This window comes from Haliotis rubra, unplaced genomic scaffold (assembly GCF_003918875.1).
Source record: "Haliotis rubra isolate DU_JTF1 unplaced genomic scaffold, ASM391887v1 Scf271, whole genome shotgun sequence".
In the NCBI taxonomy this organism is placed as follows: Eukaryota; Metazoa; Mollusca; class Gastropoda; order Lepetellida; family Haliotidae; genus Haliotis; species Haliotis rubra.
This window is the reverse complement of record NW_025766792.1, coordinates 1168647-1192781: the sequence shown is the minus strand read 5'-3', so window position 1 is coordinate 1192781 and position 24135 is coordinate 1168647. Positions and strand designations below refer to the sequence as shown.

The 24135-nt window shown below is 39.1% G+C and overlaps 1 protein-coding gene across 1 annotated transcript; it reads right to left on the bottom strand.

Moving 5' to 3' along the window:
• Window positions 1–15662: 15662 nt before the first annotated feature.
• LOC124280700 lies at window positions 15663–16793 on the bottom strand. Its single transcript, XM_046716687.1, has 2 exons — window positions 16085–16793; window positions 15663–15667 (listed from the first exon to the last, which is right to left on the bottom strand). Exons 1-2 carry the CDS (start codon window positions 16791–16793, stop codon window positions 15663–15665), a joined length of 714 nt encoding a protein of 237 aa, XP_046572643.1.
• Window positions 16794–24135: the final 7342 nt, after the last annotated feature.

Below are 24135 nucleotides of genomic sequence, written 5' to 3'. Positions count from 1 at the left end.
TACAGGTTTAGATATAACTGATAATCCAGGTTTAGATACAACTGATGGTCCAGGTTTAGACACAACTGATGATCCAGGTTTAGACACAACTGATAATCCAGGTTTAGATAAAACTGATGGTCCAGGTTTAGATAAAACTGATGGTCCAGTTTAGATAAAACTGATGGTCAAGTTTAGATAAAACTGATGGTCCAGGTTGAGATATAACTGATGGTCCAGGTTTAGATAAAACTGATGGTCAAGTTAAGATATAACTGATGGTCCAGGTTGAGATATAACTGATGGTCCACGTTTAGATATAACTGATGGTCCGGGTTTAGATATACCTAATGGTCCAAGTTTAGATAAAACTGATGGTCCAGGTTTAGATAAAACTGTTGGTCCAGGTTTAGATATCACTGATGGTCCAGGTTTAGTATAACTTATGGTCCAGGTTTAGATATAACTGATGGTCCAAGTTTAGATATAACAGATGATCCAGGTTTAGATATAACTGATAATCCAGGTGTAGATATAAGTGATGGTCCAGGTTTAGATATAACTGATGAAACAGGTTTAGACACAACTGATAATCGAGGTTTAGATATAACTGATAATCCAGGTTTAGATATAACAGATGATCCAGGTTTAGATATAACTGATGATCCAAGATTAGATGTAATTGATAATCCAGGTTTAGATATAACTGATGATCCAGGTTTAGATATCACTGATGATAAAATTTTACTCATAACTGATGATCCAAGTTTAAACATAACTGCTGGTACAGGTTTAGATATAACTGATAATCCAGGTTTAGATATAACTGATAATCAAGGTTTAGATATAACTGATGATCCATGTTTAGATATAACTGATGATCCAAGTTTACACATAACTGATGATCCAAGTTTACACATAACTGATGGTACAGGTTTACATATAACTGATGGTACAGGTTTAGATATAACTGATGGTCCAGGTTTAGATATAACTGATGGTCCAGGTTTAGATATAACTGATGGTCCAGGTTTAGATATAACTGATGGTCCAGGTTTAGATATAACTGAAAAACCAGGTTTCGATATAACTGATATCCAGATTTAGACAAAACGGATAATCAAGGTTTAGGTATAACTGATGGTCCAGGTTTAGATATATGTGATGGTCCATGATTAGATGTAATTGATAATTCAGGTTTAGATATAACAGATGATCCAGGTTTAGATATAACTGATGTTCCAGGTTTAGATATATGTGATGGTCCCGGTTTAGATATAACTTATGTTCCAGGTTTAGATATATGTGATGGTCCAGGTTTAAGATGTAGGTCAGAAAGAAAAGATAGGACGCAAAGTGTACAATGTCATCATGTTTATTTCTCTTTTATATAATATTGCCGATGTGACGATAAATATTAACTCACTCACTCACTCTCTTATATATCTTCGTGAATGAACGTGGCAAAGATTAACACAATGTCACATGTATATACACATTATTCAGTCAGCTTTTGGCAAGTCAGATAAATCTCCTTCTTTAACTGATTCATGACATTCTGGATTTCATTTCAGAGAATCGCACATTCTATATCCTTGTCACCGCGTTTATCTTCTCTCACATTGGGCACACGCATCTCCTTCTCTTATGTTGTACCTCGGCCGCTGACCTTGCAACTCAGTAATGTGATGTATATAACAGTGCTCATTAAACCTCTGGTTGGGGTCAGGCACATAGTTGTAGCTGAGCCTCGGGGCAGGGGCACGACCAATATGTCTGTCGATGGCTTGCTCCCCGTAGCAGTGTGACTTCAGACGTTGTTTTATATCTTTGGACCTTCCCACGTAGATGACCAATCCACCCTGTTTGATAACGTAGATTCCTCTTACTTGCGTCTGTAGTCGATGCCATTGTCCCCATTGAATGTCTGGGCCATCGATCAGGGTTTGGCTATTTCGCCTAGTTCTCGCCTGCAATATATGTAACACGGAAGTGAATCCTGACTGACATACTCCTTATAAACAGACAAATATATATCAGACCTAATACCCCAATCTAACTTGACATGATCTGCTGGTCGTGGGTTTGAATCCAAGATTGGTCTTTTATCTGTCAGCAACATACGATCGGATTTCACCCGAATGATCCAACAGTCTAACCTTCGACCTTCGACCTCCATGACACATCATCTGCCACGCCAGTTTGAATGTAAGGTAATCCTATAGATGTATATAGTGCTGACGTGTCTCGCCATGAACATTGGTTTTCTTTATATCTTTATACGTCTTTATTACCTCCATGATCATTTCCAATGAGATTTTTCGAAAGTCAAAGTATATGTATGTGTTTGTAGAAGTAAGGATAGGACATAGAACGTTAGTCTTGCAAGGTGAGAGTATAGGAGAGGGTATTACCTGTTTGAATGTAAGATGATACTATAGGCGTATATAATATTGACGTATCTCTTAATTTACAGTGAGTGAGTGAGCGAGTGAGTGAGTTTTACGCTTAAGTTTACAATATTCCAGCAATATCACGGCGGTGGACACCAGAAATGGGCTTCATATATTTTAGTCATGTGAGGAATCGTACCCGGATCTTCGGCGTGATGAGCAAACGCTTTAACCACTAGACTTTGTAAAGACGCCTATTTTGGTTTTGTTATATCATGGAAGAATATATAGAGGATATTTTGTTAATGTTGTCCAATAACATGTATATTTCATCGTGTGGTCTGACAAAGTTGATATGTTCACGAGTGGTGCAGATCAAGACATCGAGTAAGTCTGCATTTTGTTACGCTACCCAAATGCAATCTAGCCCTTGAGCAGAAAGTAGTTCCAGGCAAAAGTGATATTCTACTCAGTGAAATAACATGCTATTCTACTCAGTGAAAATACCATTTTTATTTTCACCAATATTTACAGTTTTTCACACTTAAGAATATCATAAAGCGAGGATATTTGGTTTGTCAACAAAACGACGCTTTAACCAATAGGCTACCCCACCGCCCACCTTCTCACATGTACCTGACACGACCTCTGACAAAAGTACCATCCAATCCACAATCACAGAGCTGATTCAAAGACAAATGTCAAATTAGCTATTGAATACTTACAGGACAGTTCGCCATTCCAGAAACCTTAGTGCGAAACAGGTGTAGGGCAGGTAGGTATCTGTGAACGGAGCTAGTACAGCAATGGCGCGCAGTCAGTTTCCTAGAAGTGATGCAATTCCGAGTATTGTCGGGCTATGTGAACTGTGACTTACACAATAACACCATAAATCAATATTTCGATAACGTATGTTGTGCTATTATAACCTTACAATGGCCTTAAGTATGGAAATTTGATAGAGTATGTTTTGTTTCCACTATGCAGACAGGGTGGAAGTGTACCTGTAGAAAATTTAAGAGTCTGAAGTCTTCACCCTTAGCAGGGTGGAGGGTTGACTGCAGGTATCCCCTGTTTGAACTGAATTTGGTGTTTTCTAATCAATGCATGGGTTATGTGTCACGTCCTTTATCAATAATATAGGTGTTCTCAACAGTATGCACGAGAAGCAATGTATGCAGGACACCTTCAGCACAGTTTACTAAAGGTAAAACATACACATGTGTTTATGTGATTCTTAAGACATCAGAAGCTTAAGTAAATGTTTGGGGCATGTTTTGAAAATAGAAATAGAGTGTAAAATGAGAGATAGTTGGTTATGATGTCACATCACACTCAAGGGCATCAATTGTACATATCTACATTGGGTAGGGCGTCAAACCAATATCTGTGGCATCACAAGTTAATCCTTGAATCACCCAGCTACCCAGTGTCCTGCCTTTACATATAAATATAATTATGCCAGAGCGCGCGCTGAAGAATGTTTAACACAAACATCTCACAAATGGTTGTTTGTTTGTGATTTAACTTAATGTAAAGTTCACATTAGCTTTTAGTTTGTGAAATATAAGGTGCACTTTGGACATTGGTTAACTCAATTCACTGACGACATTTCTCATGGTTGGAATACAGCCGACTTTATAGAAGATAAATATGAGTGCCGTTGTCATATCATGTTTACAACACAACTGTCTAAATCTTGGTATTTTCGGAACCAGAGAAGGGATATGCCGGTATTTAGGTCGTTAACATAGTGTGATATGGTCACGAATATATTTTTTTATTTATAACCGAAGTCTTCAATTCAGGAAATTACGCGATAATCTACTTTCCAACAAAGGCAGGCTCCCCCGTCATCGTTGTATTTAGAAGGCGGCTTCTTAGAAGCAACGTGACGTCATAACATTGTTCATGATGTCATGTCACCATGACAAAGTGATATTTTTTACCCGGTGCATATCGTATAAAAACAAATTATCCCCGATATGTTTGCCCTCGTAGGTTATAAGCATTGTTCTTATCGTTCGTTGAGATGCCATTCGTTGATTTCTTTGTTGTAATTTAAGCGGTGAAACTAAATAAATGATTTCTGTAGTCTACCCATGACAATTACGGTGTCAACATACATTGTATACCTTACAGAAAGAAGTTTGATTTTACTTTGATAGCGAGCATACATGAACGATTCCTTGAAGCAAATGATACAATTCAATAGCATTTCTACATTTTATTTTAAATGCATTAATCAAATACAACAAATGAGTAGACAGATTGACTGCTGTGTGGCACGGAATAACCAGGCGCCAGCGTTTCAAGATATCCTTAGCAAATGTAACATTAAATTCCCTCTCATAAAACTACAGTAATATGTAGATATATGATGAAGAAAATAATACGAACCAGTTTTAACGATGACAACGTAAATATATGAATGTATGATCGAAACATAAATCATAATAAATCACTTGTGATCAAAACATAAAATTAACTTCAAATATATCATTGCGTCAACATTGAAAATAATTCGAAAATGAAGAAGAATAAACGTACATTTAAAAGCGAAAATAAACAATATCCTGTTATTTTTGGATATGCTATGAAGAACTTCAAAATGTAATAGAAATAACAGTAAATTATTGAAAGCTATTCCTCGTAAAATATGTCCTTGCGTCAACATCGAAAATAACTCCATAATGAATAACAATTAACTTTAATATTCGAAACATACACAAATAATCTCTGTTTTTTAGGACTTGTCACGAAGAATTTCACAACTGGTAGAATTAACATGAAATTATAGAAACCATTTGCTAACAAAAATTTGAAAATTAGTAGTGAAAAAGCGTTTGTCACAAACATAGCTATTAACCCCGCCACATGTCCATAACTGAATCTTGCAATAATCCATCCATGGACTTCCGGTTGTGCATGGGAGGACTTCCGGTTGTGCTTGCGAAGACTTCCTGTTGTGCATGGTAAGTCTTCCGGTTGTGCATGGCCACGCTAAACAACTCGCTCCGTCACCGACCCACAGATTATCCGAAGCAATTCTGCCAAATGACTCTATAGACGGTAAAATTAATAACATTAATTTGTAATAAGTCATTTTGCCCAACAAAAATCATTGCGATGGATACCACAACGTTTCTTGGTTTTTCTCACGCCAAATAACTTTCCACTATGACCACGAGGGAAAACACAGCCAACATGGAGGAGATCGTGAAATCTTCCGAGAAGAGAATCAGTGAGCTGATTGTTAACGTTAAATGTGAACTAAAAGACTCTATTGACGGAATTAAACAAGAACTGAATGAGCTAAAGACCAAGGTCGAAGGTGTTGAACACGAGGTACTTGTTCATGACATGGAGATGACCAAACTCCGCGACGAGCTGGCGGCCATTAAACAGGCTCATGCTAACTTAGAACGTCAGTGTACACTTAAAGACATTCACGACCGTAAACCGAATTTGATGTTTTATGGTGTCCCGGAAATACCAAATGAAAATTCAGAGAAAACGCTGAGGGACTTTTGTGTTGAAAAACTAAAGTTCAGTCGAGATAGAGTTGACAGTATGATCATCAAAACTGCTCATCGACTACCCAAAAGTGAGTATCAACGTCAACATCGACCAACAGCGCCACCCAGCATTATTGCTACTTTCGTTAACATGTCGGATCGGGATGACATAATCGGCGAACGGAAGATCGTGCGGGAGCAAAGCAACAACATGAGTATTCAAACAGACATACCCGCCATGCTAAAAAAAAACGACGCGCAATTTTGAGCAGAAAGGCCAACGAAATCCGCGAAAATGAGAAGTTGTGGACGCGCGTTCGCGTTGTAGGAGTGGAAGTAGTCCTGGAGGTTAAGGGACCGCCTCCTTGGTGTAGTGGTTAGAGCGTCCGCCCGGAGAGCGGAACGTCGCGGGTTCGATCCCCGACAGCGTCATACCAAAAGCCGTTAAAATATGGTACTTGTTGGTCCCTGCCTGGCGCTCGGCATTTAATGGGTACAACAAGGACTGGTCGGCTCGGAGTCAGTATAATGTGTCTGAGTGGGGTATTCATGCTTCACTGCGGCATGGTATCTCAGTGGGCTAGCACTATAAAACCAGCTTAAGTCTGGGCTAGTACAAGCAGCCGCACCTACACATACACACGCATGCACGTCGTCATATGAGCGAAATATTCTCAAGCACGACGTAAAACCCAATTTCACCTCACCTCACCTGGAGGTTAAGGAACCAAATGCACCTTCTTCACAATGGAAAAGGCGTGATTGATCATCGACAGACATTTTGTGGTTAAAACAATCGTGTTTACATTAAAGAGAAAGTCCTTTCTTGAAGAATAAACACGTATCATACTTCTTACACTAAGTTCCGGTGATTTAACCACTCTTCAGCCTTTTTATTAAAGGCATTTAGTTAATTGAACCTTTTATATACCTCTTAACGTTTACATGATTTGAAAACATTTTTTGCAGAGATCAAATGTCTTTTCAATATCCTGTTTAAAAAATGAGTTGTCGCACAGACAGTATTCACTGTACATGAATCGCACGTGCAGATTGTGCGCGTGAACTCTGTATCACGCGAACGGGAGCATCTTCATTCTGTCAACGCATGTGGTGTTGAAATTGTGGATTATAGATTGACAGATATACAACACACTGAATTACCAGATATTCATGGATTTTGTTGAACTATGTGTATTTCATATAGGAAAATGATGTACAAACGTATTGGATACTATTGGATACTATGAACTACCTACTACTATATGTATTTGTGCGTTGTGATATTGATATTAATGGACAGGATTTCATGTAGGAAAATGATGTACAGACGTACTGGATACTATGAACCACCATGGCAGACATTCATGGACTTTGATAAAATAAGTGTATCTGTGCATGGGGTAATTGTGTATTGTGTGTTGCTAACTTCACAAGATTCATATTGGATTATAGGACACCACCATGCACTGTGAGTATCGAGGCTACTTTATTTATTTCAGTATTATTTTCCTCAAAACATCCAAATTAGTTGCCAAAAGACTGGATACCCACAACTTATTATATTTCTAGGTTCGATGCTATATTTGACTTTTGCATGATTGTTTTTGATTTTGTTGAGGGTAAACAAATTTGTTCCATTTTTCTATATAGAACCCCAGACACACATACAAGGATTAAAAGGTGCACTTAGGCAGCGAGTATTGTGTATTGCGGTAAGAGTTCCTCCCATTCCCCCATCCCAAATAATATGTATAAATATTCTAGAATTATAAACAAAACTTAAAACAACAATTACTAGAGAACTCACAAAATGATTAAAAGTCCAAAATTTAAGTTAGGGCTTGGTTTAGAGTTAGGGGAACGGAAGGAACTCTTTCCTGCTATTTTGCAAGCAAACAATGCGAGCAAACAATGTAAATGTACGCAGGTACACTTGGAGAAAGCCTAAACCCCTAAAACAAGCACGGTTAGATTTTTTCCTCGTAAGTCAAAACATGGAAAACTCAATAACCTGCACTAAAATAGAACCTAGTTATCGATCTGATCACTCCATAATCTCTTTACATATTGAATTCACAAAAATAGAAAGGGGTAGAGGCTTCTGGAAATTTAATAATAGTTTATTGCTCGATCCACATTATGTGAAAGAAATCAAAAGCATTATTCAAGAAACTGTTGATTAACTTTGTTTTTTTTGTACTCTTTTAACTATTACATATGAAAGATTTGTTGTTAGTCTTATACGGAACACCAAATTCATTCTTAAAAAACATGTTAATTAATACCGAGCGATGAAACGTTGCCAATAAGTCGCCTGCTTCACTCTCGCCCGCCAACGAAACCAGACAGGTTACGTAACTCTGTCGCCAGAGCACTGCAGTGACGTCATATGAGGAAGGCTTTTCAGTTAGTTGTATAGAAAGTGTAGCAAGCTCATCATTTTGATGATTTCTCGACATCAACGAAGACATCCCGCATCATTGCGTTGTCGTCAATTGCTCCTAGGGGTTGGGCGATGGTGTCACCATGCACAGATTTCCACAGGACCCCATGTTCCGACGTAAATTGTAGTAAAAACCTAAATTGTAATACTTGCAGCAAATTGTAATAACCCTTGACGTAAATTGTCATAAAAATGTAAATTGTAATAAAAATTCACGTAAATTGTAATACGCAAATTGTCATAAAAATTTACCTTAACTGTAATAATTTTAGCTGCGGTAAAATGTAATATTTACGTAAATTGTAATGACAGTTTCAATCGCTAGTAAATACGCGTGTGTTCGTTTTTCATTGCATTTCAAACATCATATAAGGTTGTGATGGATTTTGTTTAAATTTGGTACCAAGGTGTCGTGGCGAGATTCACAGACACCAGTTGAATTGAGTGACCTTGAAATAATTTGCACGGCCACAGCAAAAATCTGAGGGATTTGCCAATAGAGAGATTGTTACTGCGTTCAAATTTGGTACCAAGGTGTCGAACGAACGATTTGATAAACGAACAAATATTCTTTGAAGTTTTATTATGTAATATTCGAGGATATACAATTAAATATTCATCTAAAAAGAAGAAAGAAAGAATTAAAACAGATAAGGAAACCAATGAAGCACTTGAAAACCTTGACGTCAAATTAGATGCAGCTATGAACCAAGAATACAAAGATAACAGACTGACTGACTGAGTTTGGTTTTTACGCTGCTTTTAGCAATATTCCAGCAACATTACGACGGGGGAGACCAGAAATGGGCTTCACACATTGTAACCATGTGGGGATTCGAACCCGGGTCTTCGGCGCGACGAGCCAACGCTTTAACCACTAGACTACCCCCACCGCCCCTATATAAAGATAAATTATTAAAAGAAATAAATGAACTCAAAGAACAACACTTAGAACTTAACCGATACAAAACAGAAGGCATTATACTAAGATCGAAAGCGAAATGGTATGAACAGGGAGAGAAACTGTCGAAATACTTCCTGTCACTTGAAAAACAAAACTTTCACAATAAATCCGTTGCTAAATTAGAAACTGCACATGGAACTACATTGTATATTTGAAGCTAAAGATATTATTAAACATACCAAAGATTACTTTCAGAATCTATATACTAGTAAAGAAATAAAAGATGTAGAACTTGAAGAACTTTTAAAAAATTGCACTATACCTAAAATAACTGAAGAAGAATCTCAATCCCTGGGGGGGCGAACTACAATATGATGAAGTCCTTCAATCTCTTAAAAATACGAAAAACAATAAAAGTCCTGGACCATCTGGATTTACTGCAGAATTTTACAAATTCTTTTGGCATGATGTTAACATATATCTGATTAACTCGTTGAATCGCGCATTCAAAACAGGTGAACTTTCGGTAAGCCAAACACAGGGCCTTAAAAACCACAGACCTATATCACTCCTTAACATATCGTATAAACTAGCCTCGTCTGTAATTTCGGTGCGAATAAAGTCGCAGAAATCCTTGGTCACATGTTCCGTCAAAATGACAAAATAACAGGGATAAAAATGTTGGACTTAGAATATTTGCTAACACAGTTTGCAGACGATACAACTATAATCTTAGACGGATCTGAACGTTCAAAACTTGAAATCTTTTTCTGGAAAGATGTTCTGGAAGCTTGGGCTGATTTACAAGAACGGTACCCTTACACGAAATCCGACTTTTGCAAACAGTATATTTGGGCAAATAACAATATAAAAATTGGAAACAAATCTATCTTATATGAACACTACTTAAAAGCAAATGTGAAATGTATAAATGACGTATTAAAAGATGACGAATCCTTTCTGTCTTTCACTGAGTTTAAAGAGATGTATAGAGTAGAGACAAATTTCTTAGAATATGCGGGAATATTATCTTCAATAAAACAATATTCAAAGCAAGAAGCTACGATATTGACAAAGCAAAGACATTTACCCTTTATTACCCCGAATGTAAAAATACTCTATGAAAATAAGAAAGGCTGCAATATTTTCTACACAACGCTACTAAACAAGGTTAAATCTATTCCAAGTTTAGGATATCAATGTAAATGGGAAAACGACCTTCATCACAATTTTCCACCTGACTTATGGAATACCTATCATTTTATACCATTCAGAGCTTTTCATAACACTAAGGAAAGATGGTTTCAATATCGTATTGTCCACAGAATTCCCACGACCAATAAAGACCTATACAACTATAATATATTAGAATCACCACTATGTACGTTTTGCAAGGCTGAAAAAGAAACCATTGTTCATTTGATGTTTGAATTTCAGATACGTAAATAGGCTGTGGCAAGACCTTTAAATTGGAGTGAAGATAAAACAGACACTACTACAAACCTGGATCCGAAAAAAGTCCTTTTGGGCTTTCATGAAAAACGTAACGATGTTCTGAACTTGATATTTATCATAACAAAGGAATATATATATTCCAGAAAACTAGCAAATAAACGTCCAACCCTTGAAAGTCTCAAAGCCAAATTAAACCACAGTTACAATCTCCATAAACATAATGCATACTCTGTATGCAAATATAGAAGTTCACGACTTTCTGGTTATCATGCCACAACTTGTTTACATGATCTATTCGATCTCACTTATGCTTGTTTTTTAATTGTGTTATGTATTTGAAATATTGTTGTGTATGAAGGATAAAACTGTACCAGTGCGAAAAAGAAATAAAGTGAAATAAAAAAAAAAATCCATCCATTAGTTTTGGAGATATCGCAAGAATACTCGCTGTGACCTTGAAAATAATCCGAAGGTCACTGAATTTGACTGGCGTTAGACGATACTCCCAACACATCTTGAAACTACTTTTAAGCAAAACATATTGATTCTGTCTTGTGTTTTCGCACTAAAAAGTTAGACATGTGCAAAACAATTTTCACTGTAAACTTAAAATGAGCACAAGTTCTCCAATCAATCGGTGTAGGGGGAATCCCGCCAAAACACCTTGATATAAAATTGGATCAAAATCTCTTTCCTGAGTTCGCGGCTACCAAGCTTGGCATGTACCAAACTGTTACACCTTCGCTGTGACCTTTAAAAACTTCGTTGTGACCTCAAGGTCACTAAATTCAACTGGTGTTGGTAAATCTTGTCAATAAACCTTGGTACCAAATTTGAACAAAATCCATCATTTCTTTCTCGAGTTCTTTCAGTAAACAGAAGGGGGAGTCATTTGAACAAGCGATTGTAGTTTCAAATTGCTTTTTTTGTGCAGTTCAATATCTAAGTTTCATGCTAGCGGAATTCTACCAATCTCAAGTATACACAAATGTTTCTTGCATATTTTGTTTCCTGAAGTTTGTGATGCATTTTATTTCAGACTTTACAATTTTTGGGAGTACCAAGACAAAATACAAAGTCACACAAAATGGGGATCGTGAGGCTGGAACATAGCAAAACCTATTTGCTTGGAGCTGACAGATAATATGTAGAAAAATAAAATTGTGCATTTGTATCATATTATAGGTGATGCTGACTACTTTTTGAATGACCCTCGTAGATGTACTCCTTAGAACACCCACCCACTACTCCGACTCTACATGCAGGTACGTGTGTTAGATATACTGGTTTGAGACACACACACGCACGCACGCACGCACGCACGCACACACACACACACATACACACATACACACACACATACACACATACATACATACATACATATGTCCTTTTTCTCCGTTTCCTATCTCTCTACCACCGAAACTGTAGTTAGGCCGAACTTAGTTTAACAGATATTTCACACTTTCACATATGAACTACATAAATTGTAGAGATAAATGAGAAAATACAGTTTTTTTCTATTTCCGACAGTACTATAATCTGCCTTTTGAACTCACCTGTCAATGGCGGAAAGGTGTGAGCCGCGCTTTTTTTTTAATTGGATCAGTTTGCTACACCAATCAACTTCTCATTGACTGACTTCGGCTTATGTATACAATATTGCTGTTGTTTGAATGTCCTGGGACCAAATTTCCTTCTCGAGTCATCGTGTGTATTTATGAGACGAATTCGTGTAACAGGAAATCAAATGATGACAACTATAACAGGGAATGGTCGGGACCGACAGGTACTTCGAGTTATGCATAATATTCGAGACACCGGCATTAGACTCATCGGGATTTGACTGTATATCAAACCTCTACAGATATTTGCGAAAAGACATGATACAGAGGACAGTTAGAGATTTTATATCGATTATATATCAGGACCAATGTCATTTTCGTCATTCAGCTAAGGTTTGTCAATTCTTTCTTGGGTTATCGCGCTAACAATCTTTATATTGGCAAAACCCTCAGATTTTTGCTGTGACCTTGCTAATTATCTCAAGGCCACTCAATTTCACTGGTGTCGGTGAATCCCGCCAATATACCTTGGTACCAAATTTGAACAAAGTCCATGGTTTCTTTCTTGAGTTATCGCCCTAACAAGCTTATATGATGTATGACATGTAACGACAAACAAACACACGCGTATATACGAGAGATTAAAACTGTTATTACAATTTACGTAAATATTTATTACATTTTACCGTAACGAAAATTATTACAATTTACGTCAATTTTTATTCCAATTTGCGTAACACAATTTACGTCAATTTTTAATTACAATTTACGTTATTATTACAATTTACATCAAGTTTATTACAATTTAATGCAAGTATTACAATTAGAGAAAAGGTAATAAGCATTCCATGGGGGAAATTCCATAACCCAGATCCATATGGACCTCAAGATATAACTGATAACTGATGATCAAGGTTTACATATAACTGAAGAACCAGGTTAGGTAAAACTCATGATTCAGGTTTAGATATAACATGATCCAGGTTTATGTATATCTGATGATCCAGGTTTAGATATAACTGATAATCCAGGTTTAGATATAACTGATGATCCAGGTTTAGATATACATGTTACTTATGATCCAGGTTTAGATATAACTGATGATCCAGGTTTAGATATAATTGATGATCCAGGTTTAGATATAACTCATGGTCCAGGTTTAGATATAACTGATGGTCCAGGATTAGATATACATGTAACTGATGGTCCAGGTTTAGATATAGCTGATGGTCCAGGTTTAGATATAACTGATGATCCATGTTTAGATATACATGTAACTGATCGTCCGGGTTTAGATATAAGTGATGGTCCAGGTGTAGACATAACTGATGATCCAGGTTTAGATATAACTGATGATCCAGGTTAAGATATAAGTGATTGTCCAGGTTTAGACGTAACTGATGATCCAGGTTTAGATATAACTGATGATCCAGGTTTAGACGTAACCGATGGTCCAGGTTTAGATATAACTTATGATCCAAGTTTAGACATAACTGATGGTCCAGGTTTAGATATAAGTGATGGTCCAGGTTTAGATATAGCTGATGGTCCAGGTTTAGATATACATGTAACTGATGGTCCAGGTTTAGATATAACTGATGATCCAGGTGTAGATATAAGTGATGGTCCAGGTTTAGATATAGCTGATGGTCCAGGTTGAGATATAACTTATGATCCACGTTTAGATATAACTGATGATCCAGGTTTAGATATACCTGTAACTGATGGTCCAGGTGTAGATATAAATGATGGTCCAGGTTTAGATATAAATGATAGTCCAGCTTTAGATATAACTGATGATCAAGGTTTACATATAACTGAAGAACCAGGTTAGGTAAAACTCATGATTCAGGTTTAGATATAACATGATCCAGGTTTATGTATATCTGATGATCCAGGTTTAGATATAACTGATAATCCAGGTTTAGATATAACTGATGATCCAGGTTTAGATATACATGTTACTTATGATCCAGGTTAAGATATAACTGATGATCCAGGTTTAGATATAACTGATGATCCAGGTTTAGATATAACTGATGGTCCAGGTTTAGATATAACTGATGGTCCAGGTTTAGACATACATGTAACTGATGGTCCAGGTTTAGATATAACTGATGATCCAGGTTTAGATATACATGTAACTGATCGTCCGGGTTTAGATATAAGTGATGGTCCAGGTGTAGATATAACTGATGATCCAGGTGTAGATATAAGTGATGGTCCAGGTTTAGACGTAACTGATGGTCCAGGTTTAGATATAACTGATGATCCAGGCTTAGACGTAACTGATGGTCCAGGTTTAGATATAACTTATGATCCATGTTTAGACATAACTGATGATCCAGGTTTAGACATAACTGATGGTTCATGTTTAGATATAACTGATGGTTCAGGTTTAGATATAGCTGATGATCCAGGTTTAGATATACATGTAACTGATGGTCCAGGTTTAGATATAAATGATGGTCCAGGTTTAGATATAAATGATGGTCCAGGTTTAGATATAGCTGATGGTCGAGGTTTAGATATAACTGATGATCCAGGTTTAGATATAACTGATGATCCAGGTTTAGATATACATGTAACTGATGGTCCAGGTGTAGATATAAATGATGGTCCAGGTTTAGATATAAATGATGGTCCAGGTTTAGATATAGCTGATGGTCCAGGTTTAGATATAACTGATGATCCAGGTTTAGATATAACTGATGATCCAGGTTTAGATATACATGTAACTGATGGTCCAGGTGTAGATATAAATGATGGTCCAGGTTTAGATATAAATGATGGTCCAGGTTTAGATATAGTTGATGGTCAAGGTTTAGATATAACTGATGGTCCAGGTTTAGACATAACTGATGGTCCGGGTGTAGATATAGCTGATGGTCCGGGTGTAGATATAGCTGATGGTCCAGGCTTAGATATACATGTAACTGATGGTCCAGGTGTAGATATAACCGATGGTCCGGGTTTAGATATAACCGATGGTCCAGGTGTAGATATAACTGATGATCCAGGTTTAGATATAACTGATGATCCAGGTTTAGATATACATGTTACTTATGATCCAGGTTTAGATATAACTAATGATTCAGGTTTAGATATAACTTATGAACCAGGTTTAGATATAATTGATGATCCAGGTTTAGATATAACTGATGGTCTAGGTTTAGATATAGCTGATGGTCCAGGTTCAGATGTAACTGATGATCCAGGTTTAGATATAACTGATGGTCCAGGTTTAGATATAACTGATGGTCCAGGTTTAGATATAACTGATGGTCCAGGTTTGATATAGCTGATGATCCAGGTTTAGATATAACTGATCGTCCAGGTTTAGATATAACTGATGATGTAGGTTTAAGAATAATGACAATTATTATGGATATACAGCTTCTTTTATTCTGTGGAGGCACGTTTCGACAAAGGTTCTAATGTCGTTGTCAAGCAAGTGATACATGAGCAACAAATTGAGAGAATATATACAGGAGTTGTTGTTACAGTAGATAGGGAATGAGTTGTTTATACAATAGATGAGGTTGATGTACAACGTTTGTATGAGAGATAGAGTAAACTGATAGGAAGCCAAAAGGGTGACATACAAGGGCTGAGTTAGAGCTTATATAACTGATAGGAAGCCAGGTGGATGTTTATACACTTGGTGGGGTTGATGTACATGGTTGGAATGAAACAGGTAATGTACACAAGGAATATTATTGATTATATTATCAAGTGATGGTAGGCACTGGGAATGTAGTATCCTTCATCTCTGTTGAGGGCAGGTCCTATTTTCTTGATGTGTACTGCTTCCAAAAGTTTACGGATTTTGTAGTCTGACTGGTTCCTTACTATGGTTCTGGTCTTGTCCCATTTGATGTTGTGGTTAGGATGGGCTTTGATGTGGTCGGCAATGGCTGATTTAGAATAATTTTTCCTGACTGACGCCTGGTGTTCCTTGATCCTGAGGGTGAGTGGCCTTGATGTTTCTCCAACATAGGAGTCACCGCAGTCACATTCTATGTGGTAAACCACACCTGAGGGGTCTTGCTTCTGGGACGACCTTGGTCTTCCTGTGGCTTGCAAGAGGTTCTGGATGCTGTTGCCTCTTTGGAAGGTGACGTCAATGTCAGCTTGCTGCTTCAAGAGTCTTCGGATGTGATGGCTAGTTGATCCTATGTATGGCAGACTGATAGTGAAGGGGGCTGTTTGTTGTCGGGGCGGTTTGGTTGTTGAGTCGAGGGTGTTGTTGATGGTCTGGGTGACAAAGGGGGAAGGGTATTCGTTGTATTTGGTGAAAACATATCTGAGGTGGTCCAGCTCGGCACTAAGAGATTGGGGTGTAGAACAGATATTTTTGGCTCGTCGGGTTAGAGTGACGATGACACCTCTCTTGACCTGAATAGAATGGCAGGAGGAGGAATAGATATACTGGTGGGTTGGCTTGCGGTACACGCTGGTGTTGAGCCTGTTTCCTTGTCTCTGGACCAGGACATCTAAGAAGAGGAGTTTGTTGTCAGCTTCTGATTCCATGGTGAACTGCATACGGTGATGTTGGGCGTTCAGATGTTGGAGAAGGACCTGTATATCCTCCTGCCATCTTATTCAGGTCAAGAGAGGTGTCATCGCCACCCTAACCTTACAATGTCGTCATGTTTATTTCTCTTCTGTTCTGGTATCATATTAAATATGAACACAAATCTCACCCAGACCACAATGTGCTGTCTGCGCTCTGGTGTATTGACGTCAACGCAAACTGCTTGTCAGTGTCGTATTTATTCAGTCCTTAGATTGAAATTACACTGATCGCTTATATATAGTAAAAAGCTGTAAACAAAACAAAGGCCTGAATTACAATGGAGTTCCATAAATCCTATGTCCTATTTCAAAGTAACTGTACCTTATAACATGAAGCAGATAGGATAATATACAAAATAAGACTACAGTAATTGATACAGGTTGAAAGGTGAAATATATCCTGATTACAAACCTTTTACAATAGCATAAGTTGACGAAGTTCAAAGGGTTCCTTACATCAAATTTATCTCCATTTTAGGCTAGGTAAAACATACACACAAATTTACTACATGTATCTTTCCTGACAGATACACTTTACAGAGTGAAAATAAACAAATTCAAATTAAATGTACGGAAATTAATGCAATCGAGCCTATATGTAGATAAAGCATGTGACCAAAACCTGTGCTATTTTACCGATAGATGAAATCACTTTAATTTACACTAAATTTGCCCTAACAGGTACATAAAAGTAGAATAACAATACTCTAGACGTAAGAAATGAAGAGTACTTACATCTTAGTTGTCCTATATGTTCCGATGCAATCGGATGACTTATTATTTCCTAATTTTCCATTTTACTGCCCATAAAGCATGGCCGGAGCCTCTTGCTTGCCAAGCGCGATAACTCTAAACCCCTGACGTTAAATAAGACCGTTATAAAAAAAAATACGCCTTTGACGGACGTAATCAAAGGGAGATAATTTCATCAACCTAATGTGACAAATCCTGTTCAGAAGGAGTAATCTACTACTGTTACTGATGTAACGTAACACTCCCCGCCTAATATATCATGAGATATATTACCGAAAAATAACAAAAGGACACTTAAAATATAACATGAAATTAAGAACATTAAAATACACCAAGCATTATGTAATAAAGGCAGAAATTATCCTTCCTTTGAACTGGGAACAATTCTATGAGACATTCCGTAGCTTAGCACAATATATTTGGTGCAGACAATGCCCTTAATATAAACTGTAAACAGATATAAAAAAGGCAAAAAACAACTTTGATCAAAGTACATCAAACAGGATGGACTACAAGAGAAATCATTTAAAACCTTAACTGCAAAAAGGCACTAATTCTGCAACGTCCTAATACAAATGTCAATTTTCTGCTCTGAGCAGAACAACAAGTTCACCGATAGGTCTGGTTAGGCACACAGGTTGTCCGTCGCGGTTAGTTTTCACCACCACTTTCCTCACTTTACCATCATCACTTTTGATGGCTTCAGTCACAATGGCCTTGGGCCATTCATTTCTACTACAGTTCCTCTCTTCCAGTAGCACTATGTCACCGCGCTGGATATTAGGTCTGTCCTCTGTCCATTTAGACCTAGTCTGGAGAGTGCTGAGGTAGTGACTCCGAAATCTGCTCCAGAAAGTGTCTGCGAGTAGTTGTACCTGTTTCCACTGTTTGCGATATAGATCCTTAATATCGCCTTGACACCCTTGTAGAGGAACAACCTCATGACATGTCTTTTGTGTAAGTAGAGTTGACGGGGACAGTATTTCGGGGTCCTCTGGGTCGCTGGATACTGCTGTGATGGGTCGAGCGTTCACAATAGCACACACTTCACACATGAACGTAGTGAGTACTTCATGCGTGAACTTCCTTGAAGATACATCCTTTGTCATGTTGCCAAGTATCCTTTTCACTACACCTATCAGTCTTTCCCATGCTCCACCCATGTGCGCGGAGTGGGGTGGATTAAAGATCCATTTGATTCTTTTACCATCTAAGAAGTCCTTGATCAGGGTGTCTTCAACATTTACAGTATCCACTTGGAGCATTTCTGTAGCCCCAATAAAGTTGGTCCCTCTGTCAGAACGGAACTGCTTCACATTTCCACGAATTGCCACAAAGCGACGTAGAGCATTGACAAAGCATGACGAACTCATTTCCTCGATGACTTCGATGTGAATAGCCCTAGTGACTAGACATGTGAAGAGTAAGGCCCATCTCTTGCTGTGGGCCAGCCCACCCCTTGTCTTACGAGATACGACCTCCCATGGGCCGAAGGTATCCACACCAACGTAAGAAAAAGGTGGAGACTGTCTGGTCCTGTCCTCTGGTAGATTTGACATTCTCTGAGATTCCTGTTTACCTCGGAACATCTTACACCGCACACACTTGTGTAAAACAGAGTTTATGAGGCGTTTCCCACCCACTATCCATAAACCTGAGGCCCTTACAGCCCCCCTCGGTGAAATGTCTACCTTGATGCTGTGAAAGTTCATGATGGTGCCTCACTAGTAGTAAAGCAATGTGATGCTTTCCTGGGATTATTGCCGGGTTCTTCTCACAACATGGAAGTTCTGAATTTCTTAGTCGTCCGCCGACGCGCAGTACACCGTGAGTGTCTATGAAAGGGCTCAAGGCTATTATTGAACTGTTCTTTGCAATCGAAGACTTTGTCTTCAAACACTGCATTTCTTCTCTGAACACTTCCCCCTTGAACAATTTTAATTATGAATGTTTCTGTCGAAGAGAGTTCATGTGGGCCCGCTCCATCCGAGTTATCGTCAGTGTTCCCATTTGTAAGTTTTGACTTTACAAAGTTCTTTAGAGATAAAACTGCTCTCACCAAATTTTTCCATTGAGAAAATTTCTCAAATCTATAGGATCCTAGACAGTTAGTATTGGCTTTTGGTTTGTCTTGAACAGGTGTCTTTTCCTCTTGTGTTTTGTCTATGACCACATCAGGTGTTTGCTGATCGTCTTCTGATTGGTCCTGGATTGGTCCAAGGAGCCACGGACTGTCTTTCATGAGGTTGGCAGCTACAGGCCTTGTAGCTTGATCGGCTGGGTTTTTTTGTGAAGAGATGTAGTGCCACTGTCCTGGTGAGGAGTATTTTCTCACATAGGCTACACGGTTTGTGACGTATATTGAAAACCTCTTCGTGTTGTTGGAGATGTATCCCAGAACTATCTTGCTATCCGTATGGTACACAATATCAGTCAAAGGTATACCAAGGTGTCTCGATACTCCAAGCGCGATGTCCACACCAAGAACTGCTCCACATAGTTCGAGGCGAGGGATGGTGTGACCATTCACAGGAGCTAACTTAGCTTTGCCCATGATGAATCCCCAATCTGGGTTTTCCGTTTCATCGTTCTTCGCCTTCACATAGGCTGCTGCAGCTACCGCCTTCTCGGAAGCGTCGGTAAACACATGAAATTCTTTGCTTGTGGAGAGTTCAAAAGAGACAGGAACCAACATTCTAGGAATGTGGAGAGTTTCGAGAGATTTGAGGGAATTCTTCCAAGTTTTCCATCTGTCGTAATGTTCTGGAGGAAGGGTTTCATCCCACCCTACACCACTGGAGATAAGATCCCTGAGGATCATTCTTCCTTCAATCACCACTGGAGCTAAGAACCCTATCGGATCGAAAATGCTATTCACTGCTGACAGTACTCCTCGTCTGGTGAATGGTTTCTCTGCTGCTGAGATGCTGAAGTTAAACATGTCGGCTTCAATGTCCCATGAGATTCCTAGTGTTCTCTGCATAGGTAACTGATCTGTCGTTAAGTCAAAGTCTTTCAGATTCTTTGCTAGGTCTTCTGCTGGAAATGCGCGCATAACATTGCTGCTGTTAGACACTATTTTGTGTAAACGTATGTTGCCATTTGTAGCAAGGGAGTCCTTTGTCCTTTTCAAGAGGTCTATTGCTGTTTCCTTATCTGTAAATGATGCGACAGCGTCATCTACATAAAAGTCTCTCTCAACAAAGTCAGCGACATCTTTTCCAAACGTTGCATCACCGGCACGCGCTGCTTTCCTTAGGCCAAATGTTGCAACCGCTGGAGACGGTCTGTTGCCGAAGACGTGGACTTTCATTCGGTATTCTATCTGTTCCAGTTCTGGGTTGTTGTCACGAAACCAGAAGAATCGCAGGAAGTTCCTATGGTTCTCTTGTACTTCGAAGCAATGAAACATTTGCTGGATGTCAGCCATGACAGCGACAGGTTCACGCCTGAAGCGGAGTAAAATCCCTAGAAGCTCATTGGTAAGGTCTGGTCCTTGCAGTAGGACTGAGTTCAAGGACACGCCCTGGTAAGTTGCTGAAGAATCAAAGACAGCCCGGATCTGCGACGGCTTGCGGGGGTGGTATACACCGAAGATAGGGAGATACCAACATTCTTCCTGTTCATCCAATGCGGGAGCTATTTCGGCGTGGCCACTGTTTAGTATCTTTGACATGAAATCTATGAAATGTTTCCTCTTTTCCTCATCCCTAAGCAGACTTGACCTTAGGGTTTTAGCACGATGAAATGCTTGGGCTCGGTTATTTGGTAACCTTGGTCTTGATTCTTTGAAGGGTAGGGGGGCTACCCAAGTTCCCTTTGAATTCCTTTTCATTTCATTTCCCATCAGATCGATGAATTCCCTATCCTCTGAAGATTTCCCTTGTTTATCATCGTCCTTGGTAGTTAAGAAGATATCACTTCCTATTTCGTGTGCGTCAGTATGGTCATCGGTGCAAGTGTTTTCTTTTACGCGGAGGTTGTTGGGGCATGGCTGACAGACCGATGGTCTCCCATTAGCCAGCGTATAAAGTTTGTTCACATTTACAGTCTGTGGAGGGTGAATCTTCCCAAGGCAAGATTCGCCAACTATCACCCATCCGAGCGGTAGCTTCTGTGCATAGGGGGATTTTGTAGGTCCAGTTAATTGCGACAATACATGGTGCACCTCTGGCAGATCTCGTCCAATTAATAGGTGGATAGATGCCTCTTCATCGAGCGGGGGAATGAATGCAGCTATTTCCTTCAGGTGGCTGTGGTGTTGTGCTACTTCCGGAGTCGGTATTTCTTGCTTGTTGTTGGGGATAGCATCACATTCGATCAGAGTAGGTAGATCAAAGGTCTTTTCTTCATTCAATGATTCTACAATAAATCCAGATGCTCTTCGTCCTGTAGTTTGTTGAACACCACCGCATGATGAGATTGTGTATGGATAATCATTGCTCGCAACGTCAAACAGATCGAAGAAGAATGTGCTACATAGCGACGCATTGCTTTGGTCGTCTATTGTCGCATATAACTTCGTAGCTCTATGCTTCTGTCCCTTTGGGTACACAAGTACGAGAATGTTTTTAGAGCATGATTTCCCCTTCAAACAGGTTTCCACATACTTGAGTACATTTAGCAGACACTGGTTTCTTTTGAGAAGACAAATCGCTGTTGTGTTTGTTCTCCCCGCCATTCTCTTTCCTGGGGATAAACCTCTCGCAATGGATAGCGGTACAATGTCTTGTACTATGACATTTGGCACACTGAATGTGTTCATTGCATTCTTTGGCAAGATGTTGGTTTGATGAACAGCACTTAAAACAAATTCCTTTAGATTTCAGAAAGTCAATCTTGTCCTCATAGGGCTTCGTTTGGAAGGCATTACACTCGTTGAGCGAGTGACGTGTTTCATGGAGTGGGCACAAAACATGTGGAGTAGACCCTCCTGTTAAGCCTGGGTTAGGTGAACCTTGATCTCTGCTGTTAGGGGGTTGAACATCAGTTCTGGCTGCCTGTACACTTGTTCGAGGACGTGGAAAAGATGGGTGATTAACATGAGACCTGTTGTTGACATGTTGCGGAGTCCTGCTGAAGTTGAAACTTGGGTCGTTCCTTAACCTGCTTAAATCCGAGAGGAACTTTGAGAATACAGAAAAAGGCGGAAAGGAAACGTGATGCCTTTCTTTGTATCCAAATGCGTGGTTCAACCATTTTTCTTGTAGAGGAAAGGGAAGTTTGTCGACAATCTGATTGACTCCGAGAGAGGAGTTGAAGTAAGCGAAAAGATGACTGTAGGTAGGGTCTGACATCATGGCTTCAATCTCACAAACTAGATCAGACAGTTCAAATAATTGAGAACACTCTCTCATGGTTAGGGTAGGAAAAGCGTTTAGACGCGTCTTGATGGCTGCCTCAATCCTCTCTGGTGATGCATATCTTTCTTCCAGCCTTCTCCAAGCCAGTTGTAGACCGGCAGCTGGGTCATGCAGGTTGGCTTTTCTGATGTTGAGGGTTTGTTTCCTGGATTCTGTGCCAAGCCATTTCAAAAGTAGGTCAAATTCTTCATTTGGTGAGCACTTAAGTTCACTTATCACACTCTTGAAACCAGATTTCCAAATAGGGTAGTCTTCAGGCTTGTTGTTAAAGTTCGTGAGTCTAGAGAGGACAAGATCCTTGCGAAGTAGGTAGCGCATGAAGTCAGAGTTGCAATCTGGTATGTATGGTGGTGCCTCCGGGGTTAAGCAAAGTGTTAGGTTTCATTTGAGCTATCTGTTGCACTTGTTCCTGATTGACTATTTCAACGGAGTGATCTCCTGTCTGAATATTGTCTGATATGTATCTCGTGACTTTTTGGACAGGGTCGTCGTATGGTAGGAGCAGGGGTGGTGGTGATCGCTGTTCTGATTGTCTGTCGACTGATTCTAGAACCTGTACTTCTGCTTCCGCTACCGCAATTTTCTTTTGTGATTCCAGGATTTTGAGCTCATTATCCATTTGAGCTTTCTTTATGAAGAGTTCAGAGTCAAGTTGAGCCCTTTTTTACAGATAATTCAGAGTCCATTTGAGCCTTTTTAAGCGAAAGCTCAGCCTCCTTCTGAGCGAATTGTAGCTCAACACGAGCCGATTGTGCTTCAGCTCTTTTCAACTCTATCACTGAACTAATGTTCGATCTACTGGACACTCTTGAACGATTTGATTTAGACCGATTTGAGGATTCACTGTGAACTGACGGAGGTCTTTCCTGGGTTGTGTTGTCCTGTGATGCAGCCTTGCCTGAAGATGACTTCTTGTTCTGTGTTTTAACCGATGATGATGCTTCATCCTGTGACTCTCCCGATGTAGGAAGGTTGTCTGGAGACAATTCTGATGATGATGACATGGTTGGGTCTTATCTTATGAGAAGAATTTAAGATCTTTTTACTGTGCTGTCTGCGCTCTGGTGTATTGACTTCAACGCAAACTGCTTGTCAGTGTCGTATTTATTCAGTCCTTAGATTGAAATTACACTGATCGCTTATATATAGTAAAAAGCTGTAAACAAAACAAAGGCCTGAAT

What these genes read in the sequence shown, in the direction of transcription:
- LOC124280700 (XM_046716687.1), bottom strand. Translation starts at nt 16,793, where the DNA reads ATGGAATCAGAAGCTGACAACAAACTCCTCTTCTTAGATGTCCTGGTC.